The sequence below is a fragment of the Populus euphratica genome, unplaced genomic scaffold, assembly GCF_000495115.2.
Source record: "Populus euphratica unplaced genomic scaffold, PopEup_1.0 scaffold309.1, whole genome shotgun sequence".
Taxonomy (NCBI): Eukaryota; Viridiplantae; Streptophyta; class Magnoliopsida; order Malpighiales; family Salicaceae; genus Populus; species Populus euphratica.
The window spans coordinates 459,362-472,370 of NW_011500043.1; the positions used below are offsets into that span (position 1 = coordinate 459,362).

The following is a 13,009-nucleotide window of genomic DNA, read 5'->3' on the forward strand; positions in this document are numbered from 1 at the left end:
GTGTTGTGTTCTTGACAATCTCGAGGGCAAATGGGGCGTTCCGAGGACAAGATAGAATAATGCCTCGAGGGCGAATGCGGTGCTCGAGGACAAGAAGGAATAATACCTTGAGGCCAAACATACTAGTCCGAAGGTAATCTTAGAATTTGAGGATGACACTTGTTATAATGTCGAAAGAGATATGATAATTAATCTTAGAAAATAAGACTATAAGAGTTCATATGTGTTTGGAAGAAAAAACGGGTGGGGAAAGAAAATTGTATTTTCATCCACTTGATTGAATGTAGTGGGAGATGAAAGGAAAGAAAATATAAATAGCAAGAAATGGACGAAAATATTTGTAAAAAAAGAAGAAGAAAACTGCCATTATATTCTAGATTTAAAGCTACTATCTCAATTATTAAGGATCGAATTGTCATTTTCTTGCCCACACTTTTCTACATGTTCCTGGACATAAAAAAATGTGTTAGAATATAGCCTAACTTGACTCGTGTAAATTAATTTAAAAAATATAATAATATATAAATTAATTTTGAAATTAAATCAATTAAGATATTAATATGGTAAAATAGATCTAATTTTATTTTAATCTAGACATGTCAACTATAAGATATATAAAAAAATAATTAAAATGATGTTGATATAGTTATTTATTAAAGAATAGAAAAAGAGAGTTCACTTTATGAAAAGTTGGTTGATCCAATCTGATGATTTTAGTCCTTCATTAAGTCAAACTTGGGTCACATCTAACGATTATGCTTGGAATTTGCATTTTCCTCTTTCTTACTTTCCTTCTTTCCAAACAACATGTAATTGAGTCGCAAATAATATAATATCTTAATGTTGTAATATAATAATTCAGTTCAAACAATTTAGTTTGTTTCCAAAAATTCAGACTATTTTTTTTCCTTCAAAATTCTAAGTTAAATCGTTTGAAAGAACTAAATTGATAAGTTCATTTTTATATTTGTTAAAATAAAATAAATAAAATTTGAATTAATACTTTGATTTAAGATGTTTTTAGTTTATAATAGATTTTTTAGGTGTTCATCTTTTTAATTTATAAAATTTAAAATTAAAATGGGCCAAATCAAGTTTTTTTATTTTTTTCACCAAAACTATCCAATATCATTCAATTTGATTAATTTCGGATAAGTTCTTATGAATATTTTGGATAATATTGACTAAAAGAGTATCTTTTAAAGATATATAGTAAAGGCAACAATCTCAAGGAGAATATGAAGAATATATAACTGTTGATCTATCAATGGACTTTTTGATTAATATAACATGTTATTAGTTCCTTTCTTCTAAACTACGCTTAAGAATTTAATTCGAAGTGAAGACAAATAACGAATCAAACAAAAAAACAAAAGTGAGATTGTTAGCTTGGTTTAATAGGTTAAGAGGTAAGAGTGTGTAATCCTTTGTTAGCTTGGTTTAATAAGTTAAAGAGGAAAGAGTGTATAATCCTAAGGAATATATATATAGTATAGCAATAAAGTTTTTTTAAAAAAAACCTATAAAGGAAAATTATCAATTGTGATAAGTAAAAAAAAAAAAGCAATAAATCATAAAAAGCTTGTAAAGAAATTATATATAGGAGATTGTTCATTATTTTCAGCTTCTAAATGATATATTTATATTGTTATAGAAATTAAGTTTTATATAAAATAAAAATATTATATTTTCACACAAATTGTCAATGGAAAATAAGAATTTGATAATTTGGATCTAGTAAAATTTGAACTTTTTATTTATACCACACTTCCTCATATATATATATACGCGCGCGCGTGTGTGGGTGTGTTTTATACAACATTCTTCAATATTAATTGCTAAAAACTCTTGTTATGAATAGGTTTTATAGTTGATACAAAAACTTCCATCTTTTTCTTTTTAGTTAATGGTTAATGGTCCATTTTAGTTATTTTTACTAGGTTGTTGAAAAGCACAAAATAAATAATTTTTATATTTGGGTCATTAAATACTTCTTCTCTTACCCTAGATAACCTATATAACAACTTATGAAGATTTAATTTTCACAATGCAACAATGCATTCTCAATATTAAGCCCTAGGCTAGGCTAGTTGATTAATTAATTAATTTATAATAGTACACATCTATTAAAAATTTATCAAGTATATTAAATAATTTAAGCTTACATTTTCATGAAAAGGCCATTATATTATAAATATTTTTTCATATTACAATTCTCATTTAAATTAAAATACACTATGATAATATACCTAGTACTGTAACTACGCAAATTAGTTCTCTATCTTAATAGGTTATATCCAATGACAAGAATCTATAAAATTTCTGAATTTAAATAAGATATTTATCACACTATAATTATGATGTATCAGATACAACATGCACCTGGTTTTCCATAAAGCAAACTTAGATATTTTCTTTTAAATAGTAACGTAATTGATGATCATCTTTATCATAACCTCTATAAATATTAAGTATAGTATTGTCACCTTACCAAGATAATTTCAAATTGTATCTTTCCACTCAGAAGTTACATTTCATTCAAGAATTCATCTTGGTAACTTAATCTATTATATCTCATCTTAAGGTTTTATTGATGGTATGTCTATTATACATTTCTTATCCTATATCATATATCATATATCAGATCAATAATGAATTATTTCTTGTATTTTCTATAATGCATGTTCTTGAACACATTGCTAAAAAAGTCACAATTTCTACTTATAATGAGTAGTCAAATTAGCTATTGATTTTACCTGTAACAGGTTACTAAAAAAACATTATTCCTATCATGAATAGGCTATCAAAATAATTGTTGTTCCTTTTATTATTAGTTTTTTGAGCTTACATTCTTATTACAAAGAATTGCCCTTTTAGCATATGACCATACCTTAATAGGTTTGTCCAGTCAATCTACCTTATACTATAAGCTCTCAACCAACCTTATTAGATATGTGATTAAGTTTTCTAAATCTACTTCATCAAGATAGCCTTTTTGAAACTCCATACCATAAATAAATATATTCTTAATTCCTTAGAGTTTATCACAAATCTTTGTTTTGTAAAAGCCTTTAACCTCCACTCATATAGGTCATGCCATAATGTCAATATCAATTGAACCGATATCATTATCCTTTGTATACATGAGTGATTAATTAAATCAATGATGATATCAATTAAGTTGATATCATTAGCCTTTACCGAGTGGATGACTAATCACATTTATATCGATATTAGTCAAAACTAATATCATTAACCTCCATATACATGGATTACTAATCAATGTCGATATCAAAAACTTGATATCATTAGCCTTCACTAAGTGGACACCTAATCAAATTTATACTAATATTTGTCAAAGCTGATATCATTAGTTTCCATACATATGAATAACTATTCAATATAAATATCAAAAACCCAATATCATTAGCCTCCACCAAGTGGATGACTAATCAAATCACTTTATAATCCTTCTAATCCAATCCATAATTTGTTTTTCCCAATTTCCTCTTTGTAGCCTTCCTTCTTTTTATTTTTTTTTTTCTTGTTTTCAAGCACAAGTTATAACATTGCATTCCAAACAATCCATTTCAATACCAAGACTATATTACATATTTAAGTATTCATTTTAACAATAAAGTGAAATATTTCATTTCATTATTCATTCTACTAAATTTGTTCATTTCATAATAATATGACACTAAAAGAATAACAATTTATTAAAGAAACATTGAAGAATTTTAGAGAAAAAAAAAGGTGTCAAGCACCTACCAACAACATATGTAGATCTTGCTCCATTAGTATGTTGTCCATCTCTTATAATTTTTTTTGTATCAACAAGATTTTAAAACCATTATACACATATTAAATCAACCTAAAAACCTTATCCCAACTCCAATTAAATATAAGATTATAAATGTATTATAAGATAAGTGTATTTGATTTAATACTCATCTATACCATCCAAAATTTTCATTGTTTATAAAGATATAAACCTACCATTTATTTGAGAAATATTTCTTTATTTACACATCAATGTATAGTCATGCTTTTAAACACATTAATAAACATCTATGTACTCTACTTTACCAATTTCCACATCTTAATACACTTTTTTTAATTTAACACCTAAATCTTTTTTATCAAATTTTTTTACACTTGTTATATTATTATATAACATTAATTGTCATCATAATTTAACTTAGTATAACAACTTTGAATATTTTTTTATTTATCATGTATTTTGCTTAATCTAGAATTAACATTTATATCTTATGGCCTTTATTTCCTTTTTGTTTAACCTATAATCATTTTAACTATTTGAATTTAAGTCTCAACAACAATTTGAAACAATGATGCACTTGATACCTTATTTTAACTAGTTTTTAGCATTAAACTTAGCCTTTCACTGTATTACCATAGCTAAATTAGCCAACCCATTTTTACACAAGTTAAATCATCATTTAACATTTATCATCAACTTAATTTCATGTAGTAAAATGACTATCATCTTTCTTTCTCTTTTTATAATTTATTTTCTTAGCTAAATTTAACATTTCATCGTATGGTGTTTTCTTTCATTTCTCGAATTCAAAAGCCGATAACAAGTTCTAATATATATTTCAATGACAATTTAAGATGTTATGCTATAAGAAAATTCATTTCTCTTTACCTTTCATTCTTTTAGTTGAACTTACAATTTATATTTTTTCACAAATCTTACTTTAATTTTTTGTTTAATACTTATCCAACTTGCTTAGTCTATAAGGAATAATCCTTTCAAACATATATTTATCAATAAATTTAATTCCTTCCTTTAATGGATTAATTTGGTTCGAACATCCTTTTCAAATATTCCATAAATTCTTTCAATCATCATAAAAACTCATTTTATTATAACTTAATAACAAATTGTCACATATTTAGACACTTAGAAAATCAAATTAAGAACCCTCTAGACTCATCACCATTTGGCTAAACCTTTTATTGAAGAATTCAATGGGCTCTTCCCAAATCTCTTTGCAATTTATATTTTCTCAATCATGATTTACATAACATATAATAAATCTTTCAAGTAAGCACTCAACACAATTTAGTCCCCTTCAATTTTTTTCAATGTTGGCCGAAATACCCAAGGAAGAAATCAGATCTTTTCTTTTTAATTTTTCATGCAATTAACCCTAAACCTATTCATTAATCATCTCAATTAACCCATCTAAAAAATTAAAATAACAGTCATGCATCAATTCATTAAACTCTAAGCATCAATCCATTAAACCCTAAGTCTACTCAACTTCCATAATCAACATATGCCAAAAAGACTTATAAACTCAAATAAAACTTGAAAAAAAGGTTATGTATGATAGCACAAAATTAATAAATAAGTGATTTTTATATCAAAATCCAAATTTTCTTTTTAATTCATGCTTAAATCATACTAATTATCTTTCTAAGTCCTTAAGACTATTTTCTCATTCCAAAATATATTTATTTTTTATTTTTTATTTTTTATTTTATTTATGGATTTTTTATCATTTCACGATAACCTTGCCATTTTTTTTATTCTTTAATCCATCAAAACCCATTACCGGGTGTATTGACATTAAGAGTTTTAATCTAAATTCATATCCCTCATTTTAACCTCAATAATTCTTTTATATTATTTATGGATATAATCATCTCCATACATGTCATATTTATTATTATTTCTGTCATTTATTTATTTACTCTCATCCCAAGTTTCAATTATTAGTCAAATTTTCATTTCGAGTTTTACAAAGCAAATAAAAAAGTTAATAAATAAAAGTTATTTAATTTAATGGATTATGTAAAATAGATCAGAAGCTTAACAGATTGATCTGAGTTCATATATTAACTTGAGTTCATTATAATTTATAGTTTTAATCTTTTTTAATTGAATATTTTTTCAAACTTCATCTTTTAACTTTAATTGCTTTTAATTGAATATTATTATTTATTTCAATTTATTTTTTTATAAGAGTTATAATGATCATCTAAATTACAGGTTTAACTATTTAACTTGAATTAATAAAAATTAATTCAATATACTATCATTTTAATTTTAATATTTGATTTTTTTTTCATGTATCTCTGTCTTGCTATCTAAAAAGAAAAAAAAAGGCTTCCAATATACGTTATATTTTATCACTATCTTCGGATATAAACCCTCTCTTCTTAGAAAGCACAATATTAATGCCTACATATTTTTTACGTAAAAAAATAAATAAATAATTCGGCTCACGGTAGTACTGTGATCTCCAGATGAATCAGGTTTTTTAAGGATAATAATCGATATATATAACAGTAACTGAGACAAGAAGAAAGAAACGAAAGAGAAATGGAGGAAAGGCAAGAATTCCCCGATTACAAAGTAATTCCTACAAATCTAGCTAATTAGTCCAAAGAAGAAGGCCATTTGCGCTTTGCACTAGATCGTTGCTTGTGTGACTGAAGTTCCATATGAGACTTCACAACAACGAAGAAGGCCAGTTTGGTGTTGGGGAACAGAGACTCTCTGTCATCCTGACATGTGAGACTGCTCTGTTTATTTTGGTGTAACATGCTAAACATGCTGCAAATTATGATGCCGATTCCTTGACAGGCTCTGAACAGAGATTAAAATTCCTCTCGATAACTTCTTGTATGGTAGCTCTTCCCTGCGAACTCTGACTCTGTTGCTATTCTGTAATCCTGTTTTGCCTTCCTCCTTTAACCCCCTCACCTCCACATCTCAGGTTCTGTGGTTTTATTAAGTACTTGTCTCGAGAAAATAAATGCAGAATCTTGCACGTGTTTGATCTCATGCTACTGCTGAATAACGCACTAGATTCACAATGGGTTTCTATTTCATTCAAGCTCTCGTATTGAACCGCTACGCCGAGTGACCTATCTATTACATTGTTTATGTACTTTTTCCTGTAGAAAACCATGTACATTTCATCAAACAAGTTGGCCTTGATTGAATCATCATAGACTTGGCAGAAAGGAAATCAACTTCCTTTCTAATTTCACCTGGAATTGGTTAACTGTACAGTCCTCCATCGACAATGATAACGTGAAAAAAGAGGAGCCCAGCTGACATGGTTTCTTGGTGTTCTGTCTTTTACGATAAACCCATTGCCATACATTCTATTAAACATCATAATACTGTTATAATAATTATAATTTCATGTTTGCAAACCTAAACCTCTTGTCAGCATATGAAGTTTGGAGTTACTCGAAACCATCATATTAACATTACTATCCTTAAAATTTTAAAAGATTTTTTTTTCTTTTAATTTCATCTTCCTATCTTAAATTTACAAGGTAGAACATAAATTTGGTCATTATTTTCCTCCAACGAAAAGACAAAAGATCCCATAAATTAAGTGGTTAATTCAATGTATATTGTTTGTATTGAAATATACCATGGGTCTAATGAGTTGTGATCAATATATATCTTGGCATGAAAAAAAGTCACCATGGGAGGATGAAGATGGGAGGTTCCAATATCGAATAAAAAATATTTCAGCTTTGCACTTTGCTAGTGAAAGGTTGAGGAGGGATAGCTAATTTAGTTAATCAAAACAAATTTATTAAGAACGGCATACCATAAACTTTTAAAGATGTAGACAGAACGGTCAACAGAGATTATCTGCAACGGCAGAGAAATCGAAAATTAAAAGAAGAAATACACTAAGTGCATCTCTTGGACAAGAGTTTTGGGCCCAAGAAAATAAGGGACGTAACATCTAGTTGGCCTTGGACTTCACAAGTGCAAGAGCATCAGAACCAGAAGGCAGGGCTGGAATTGCTCCTTTCTGAGTGGTGCAAATGGCTCCACATGCATTTGCAAATGACAAAGCCTCCTTCAGTTTCTCTTCATTCTGCATACCAAATGCAAGGATAATTGAGTTATAAGATTAATTCCAAATCAAACAGAAAAGGGGTAAAGTGTTGCTAAATCGAAAAGAGGGGAGGAAAAGAGAGTACATCAAAAATTGAGGTATCCTTGGCAACAGAAAAAAGAAGTGAACCAACAAAAGCATCACCAGCTCCAGTAGTATCAACTACCTTCACTGAAAACCCAGGCACACTTCCTTTGAAACTCTGCGCATTGCAAAAAACGTATTATCAAACAATGAGGCGAAAATGGAAATACCTTAGATTATAGCGATGAATTACGATCATTCAAGAAATTATGAGGCGCAAAACAAAGCATATAAGAGATCAGAAACGGGACTAAGAAATATGTAGACAAAAACAGTGCCTTAGTAAAGTATCTGCAACCCTTTTCTCCATCGGTGACAACAAGTAGCTTGAGGCGATCATGCCAGAGGGACAGGACCACTTCTTCCTTTTGGGGATCCCCTTGTGTCAGGAATGCTACCTCATCATCACTAACCTGCGTCATGTAACAGCAAGCAATTCAGTTACTTGAAAAAAGAAGAATTAAAAGCAAAGCAATAAGATATATAGCTGATCTTAACTATGTACGTATGAGCTACCAAATCATTGATCAGTGGATAAAAGTAACTGTGGCACCAACTCAAGATCATATAAATAAATGTCAAACAACTATCAAATTTCATTTCAATAAATTGATAAAATCTTTGTTTTTATATTATTTTCTAACATATTTCAATCTTTTTAAACTTGAAAAATTATTAGTTTTTTTTTAATTTAATTAAATAATTATTTAGAATAGAGATGATAAGATGTAAACGTTAAAATACCTGAATCCATAAGTTTAAAATAGAAAATTAGACTAAACGATCTGAGTTAAGGAATTAAGGGAATATAATTGATTTTCTTCAGCTAAATCATTCAATACCTTGGCTGAAAAACCACGAAGTCGTTGACTTTGCTTTCGACCCCATGCTCAATACACAAAAGAAAATTGGGACAATGAGGATCTGGGTCCAATTTGTTTTTATGCTGTTACTGGTTTTTATAACATCTAGTTGAACAATGTGTGTAGCTTTGGATTTTATCAACATAATTATCCAGGCAGCTTTTCTTAAGAAAAGAATTCCTCAGTAAGAGACTTCTTTTTTGGGTAAAACTAAAAGATAACTCGATTAAACTGTGACATATTAAATAATTTGGAGGAACGATTTTAGGTAGATTTACCTTGATGAAATCCGCTTCATTCCAGATGCTCTTGATCCCATCTCTAGCAGCATCAGAAGACGGCCACAGAGGCAGCCTCACATTTGGATCATAAGAAAGCAATATCCCAGCTTCCCTGGCGGCTTTCATGGCTGTCAAGTGAGCCGATCTGCATGGCTCAGATATCAAACTTATAGATCCGTAGTGGAATACCTTGGCCTGCTTAAGGAGACCCATGTTCAACTCAGATTCCTGCAGTAGCATATCAGCACTAGGGTTTCTATAGAACATGAACTCCCTCTCTCCATTTTTCTTCAGGGTCACAAATGCCAAAGCAGTTCTGGCATGTGGATCATAGCACACGCCTTCACTGTTCACACCATTCTTCTTCAAGATGTCAACTAGCATGTGGCCAAACTCATCATCTCCAACCTATCATATTAAAAACATAATCATGGTACATTATTATTCTTTAAGATCCATATGTTCTTGCATGAAAATCATTACATTTTATTTAACATATTTCTTTTTTCTTTCTTTCCTTTTTTTTTTGTTTGAAGATGTCTAAAAAACGTGTACAAATCTCACGATCTGAAGGATCACAAAACAGATGGTGAAATGTAAGTGCCTTGCATAGTGCACAAACGAGCCAGGAGCAAGAGATTTACCTTGCCAATGAAGGCAGATTTTCCACCAAGCTTGGTGATGGCACAAGCAACATTAGCAGGGGCGCCACCAGGTGCTTTGATGAAGCCAACAGACTCTGCCAATGAAACTCCAGCAACATCAGGCACAAAATCAATGAGCATCTCTCCGAAAGAGACGATCAATGGGGTAGGGTTAGTAGTCATCTTCTTCTCTTAAATTAATTTTGAACAAACTTTCTCTCAAACAAGCTAGCTGTGATCGATCTCTTTTGTTAAAGGATAATTGCAACGAGTACTGATAAACTCTCAAATCAGAGACCCTTTTATACACACAAAGGCAACAAAAACAAGGATAGGAGTAAATAACAATCCGTACTTTTTGCTTAATTATATCAACACTGGCATATGTTTTTTTTTGGCTTATTCTTTTCAGAAAGAAATTACATAGTGAAGCAATCCATGCGTTGCTTACATCGTGTCCATCCAATCTAAGTAAACTAGGGTATCAGGAACATTATGGACCGGTTGATGATAAATCAAGCTATCATATTAACTCATTTCCTTGGTTTAATGTTGTCGGATTTTTAGTTGAGACATGGTCATGTGATTTGTTATTATTTACCTTAAAAACTGGGTTTTTTATAGAAAGGAAAATCCTGATCAACAGTTGCCCAGCAAGGTAATAGGCAACTCTCGTATACTGTTTGTTGTTTGGATTCTATGCCAATTATATCGGGCTTCCATAAACGAATTATAGTAAATTAATAATTAGTAATTATATTTTCTTATTAAGCCACGCACAGTGATACTGCTAATCTTTCAATTTGTTATTGTAATTCTACTCCATAATATTTCGTAGTTAATCACCATTGATAGCCTTTTTCTTTCATGGTTATAGAAGGTAAAAAAAACCCAATGAAAGGGCAATTCAGTAGTTCAATAACCAATAGATGTTTAGTTCAACTACGCTCTCTTAAATGAGAGGAAATGGGGTTTTGGGTTGGGAAAAAAAAATAAAAAACATCGTACGTAGGTTGTCCAATTTAATTATCAACTAGTCATTAAAATCCTATTCTCTTTAGTTTTTTTTTTTAATTAAACAAATGTGTACTTTCTTTAAATTTATTATCCTTATTTTTTATGTGGATCTCTAATTATAATTTATGTTGGTGAATGACAATTTTTTATTTTTTATTTTTTATAAAAATGAGTGTGCAGGTAGATTGATTAGACATTCAACGAAGAATATAGCCAGGAATAGATTTAAGAATTTGAGGTTGGAGAGCAGAAAAAATACTTGTATATAAAAATTATTTAAGGAAAACAATTGTTATAGATGTTGGACTGATATATTATTATTTAATTTAATTAAAAATGACTATTTTATAGAAAATTAAGAAATAATATTTCAATAAAATAACTAATAAATACAAATAATTAGATGTGCAAACATGCCCCTTTATACTATCATAAAATTAGATAATAACTCTTTTAAAAAAAAAATTTACACATAATTTATCTCAATGTCCCATGCAAAAATTCTAAAAAATTCTTTACATAATGTTGAAAATGCCTCTAATACACAATTTGGTGAACTCGTGTTGTTCGAAGTGAAAATTAGTTCTTCGGAAGTTAAAAACCGGATTTTCAAATGATACTTGTGTTCCGAATGCTTTTGAAGGAACAACGGTCAAGAATTGGAAGATTAGACGCAGGACGTCTTGTTCCTTCTTTGAGTCTAATTAGATACTTACTATTTTGTTGTTTTTCATGAACACAACAAAGATAGCTGCTGGTTCTCCTCACGGATCAACCAGTCCTTTTAAACTTGTTTTTCTGCTATTGTTTTCTCTCTTTTTTTTTTTCTTTTTCTTTTTAATTCTGTTCTAAGACACTTCAACTCGTTTAAAATATTCCCAACCTTTCTCAAGCTCCCAATCCCCCTGTCCTCTCCTTCGAACACATCTCATTATTAGTTAGTAAAATGATCGCACCAGGTTGCAAGCGCAACGTAACAAAACATTGAATTCGAACTCAAGGTCTCCATTTTTAGCATCAACTTCGGCTCCGAGTTTAGAATTAGATTGCGAAAGTAGAAACATCTATTCCCCTGGTTGTTCTACCGAACATGGGAAATGTGAAGGAACGCTTATTTCATATAGTCAAGAATTGTTCTCCTTTTTTCAACAACTAAGATTTTATTCATAGTCTTAAAGAGTTGAGAACAAAAGGTGAACTTAATTGAAAAGAAAGGAAAAGCTAAAAGAGTGACCATATACAACCATTGTCGTTGTATGAAAACATAACACTAAGAAAAGAAGATTTGCCTAATAATTTATTGAGTCCCTCTTCACCTTGAACTTGGCCAAAATCTGAAAATATATTTCTGTTACTTCAAGTCTCTGTAAGTCTTTTCACGTTGTTTTCTTTGATATCTGTGTCCCCTCCCCATTTTCTTATTCTGTCTTCAGCAATAGAAGCCTGCATGCAGAATATATAAGATGTGTGTATTCATGAAAGAGTAAAACGACTAAACACAAGGACTGGGAGTGCTTGAAGCAGCTGCTGGGAAAGTTTAACATTGAACATACCTCTTTGTTCCAATTTGTTTTATAAATTATCAAGAAGAGGATCAAAGTCTGGAGGACAGTCCCTGATAGCATTCCATACCAAATCCCCTGAACAAAACGGATCAAAACTTAGATTTGAATAGCATGTGTATATATATATATATATATATGAACTGTTGAAACTCACCAACCATTAATAATTGATAGTGTCAGTTGTCAGTGTTTAATTGATAAATTTATCAAAGCAAAGAATAAAGTAAGAAAATGTAGTTTGACTAACCCTAACTCCTAGATCGACTTTGAAACCCAATATGAGACCCAAAGGGATCCCAAATATATAGTAACACGCAATGTTTACATAGGCCACAACAGCCTGCCATCCAGCTCCAATAGCCACACCTGAAAAGGAAACAAAAAAAAAATATGGATAGATAGATATAAAGATAAAAATAACAAAAATAAAACAATGTCAAGAAAATAATTGTTTTAATGGTAAAGTTAAAGAAATTTAATAGTTAACTTAAATGAGATTTTAATATATAATTTATATTATTTTTTAGTATATATTTTTGTATAGAATTATATTATTTTATATTTAAATTTTATTAAATAAATAAAAATAACAAAATTTAAACTCATGACTATCATTAAAATTTTGATAATTTTGATATTATATTAAAA

General features: G+C 29.5%; 2 protein-coding genes and 1 long non-coding RNA gene across 3 annotated transcripts in view; 1 reads left to right on the forward strand and 2 right to left on the reverse strand.

Annotated features, from left to right (window-relative positions):
• Positions 1 to 7,602: 7,602 nt before the first annotated feature.
• LOC105107332 (pfkB-like carbohydrate kinase family protein) lies at positions 7,603 to 10,030 on the reverse strand. Its single transcript, XM_011001226.1, has 5 exons — positions 9,780 to 10,030; positions 9,133 to 9,543; positions 8,270 to 8,404; positions 7,993 to 8,109; positions 7,603 to 7,886 (listed from the first exon to the last, which is right to left on the reverse strand). Exons 1-5 carry the CDS (start codon positions 9,960 to 9,962, stop codon positions 7,752 to 7,754), a joined length of 981 nt encoding a protein of 326 aa, XP_010999528.1. The 5' UTR covers positions 9,963 to 10,030; the 3' UTR covers positions 7,603 to 7,751.
• Positions 10,031 to 11,404: 1,374 nt separating this feature from the next.
• Positions 11,405 to 12,010, forward strand: LOC105107334 (uncharacterized). Its single transcript, XR_838856.1, has 2 exons — positions 11,405 to 11,726; positions 11,780 to 12,010. It is a non-coding gene; the product is annotated as an uncharacterized LOC105107334 (long non-coding RNA).
• The window catches only part of LOC105107333 (protein TRANSPARENT TESTA 12-like), a 4,997-nt gene continuing 3,921 nt past the window's right edge, over positions 11,934 to 13,009 (reverse strand). The window contains exons 6-8 of the mRNA XM_011001227.1: positions 12,609 to 12,727; positions 12,350 to 12,436; positions 11,934 to 12,239 (exon numbers count right to left, since the gene is read on the reverse strand). Coding sequence (XP_010999529.1) covers positions 12,153 to 12,239; positions 12,350 to 12,436; positions 12,609 to 12,727 — 293 coding nt within the window. The 3' untranslated portion in view covers positions 11,934 to 12,152. The remainder of the gene's footprint in view (positions 12,240 to 12,349; positions 12,437 to 12,608; positions 12,728 to 13,009) is intronic.

Bases quoted from the DNA above. Each gene is read 5' to 3' on its own strand.
- LOC105107332 (XM_011001226.1), bottom strand. From the start codon at position 9,962: ATGACTACTAACCCTACCCCATTGATCGTCTCTTTCGGAGAGATGCTC. The intron at 8,110-8,269 runs GCACTGTTTTTG...TGCAATGCGCAG, and splicing joins GTTGCAGATACTTTACTAAG to AGTTTCAAAGGAAGTGTGCC. The intron at 7,887-7,992 runs GTACTCTCTTTT...TTTGGTATGCAG, and splicing joins AGGATACCTCAATTTTTGAT to AATGAAGAGAAACTGAAGGA.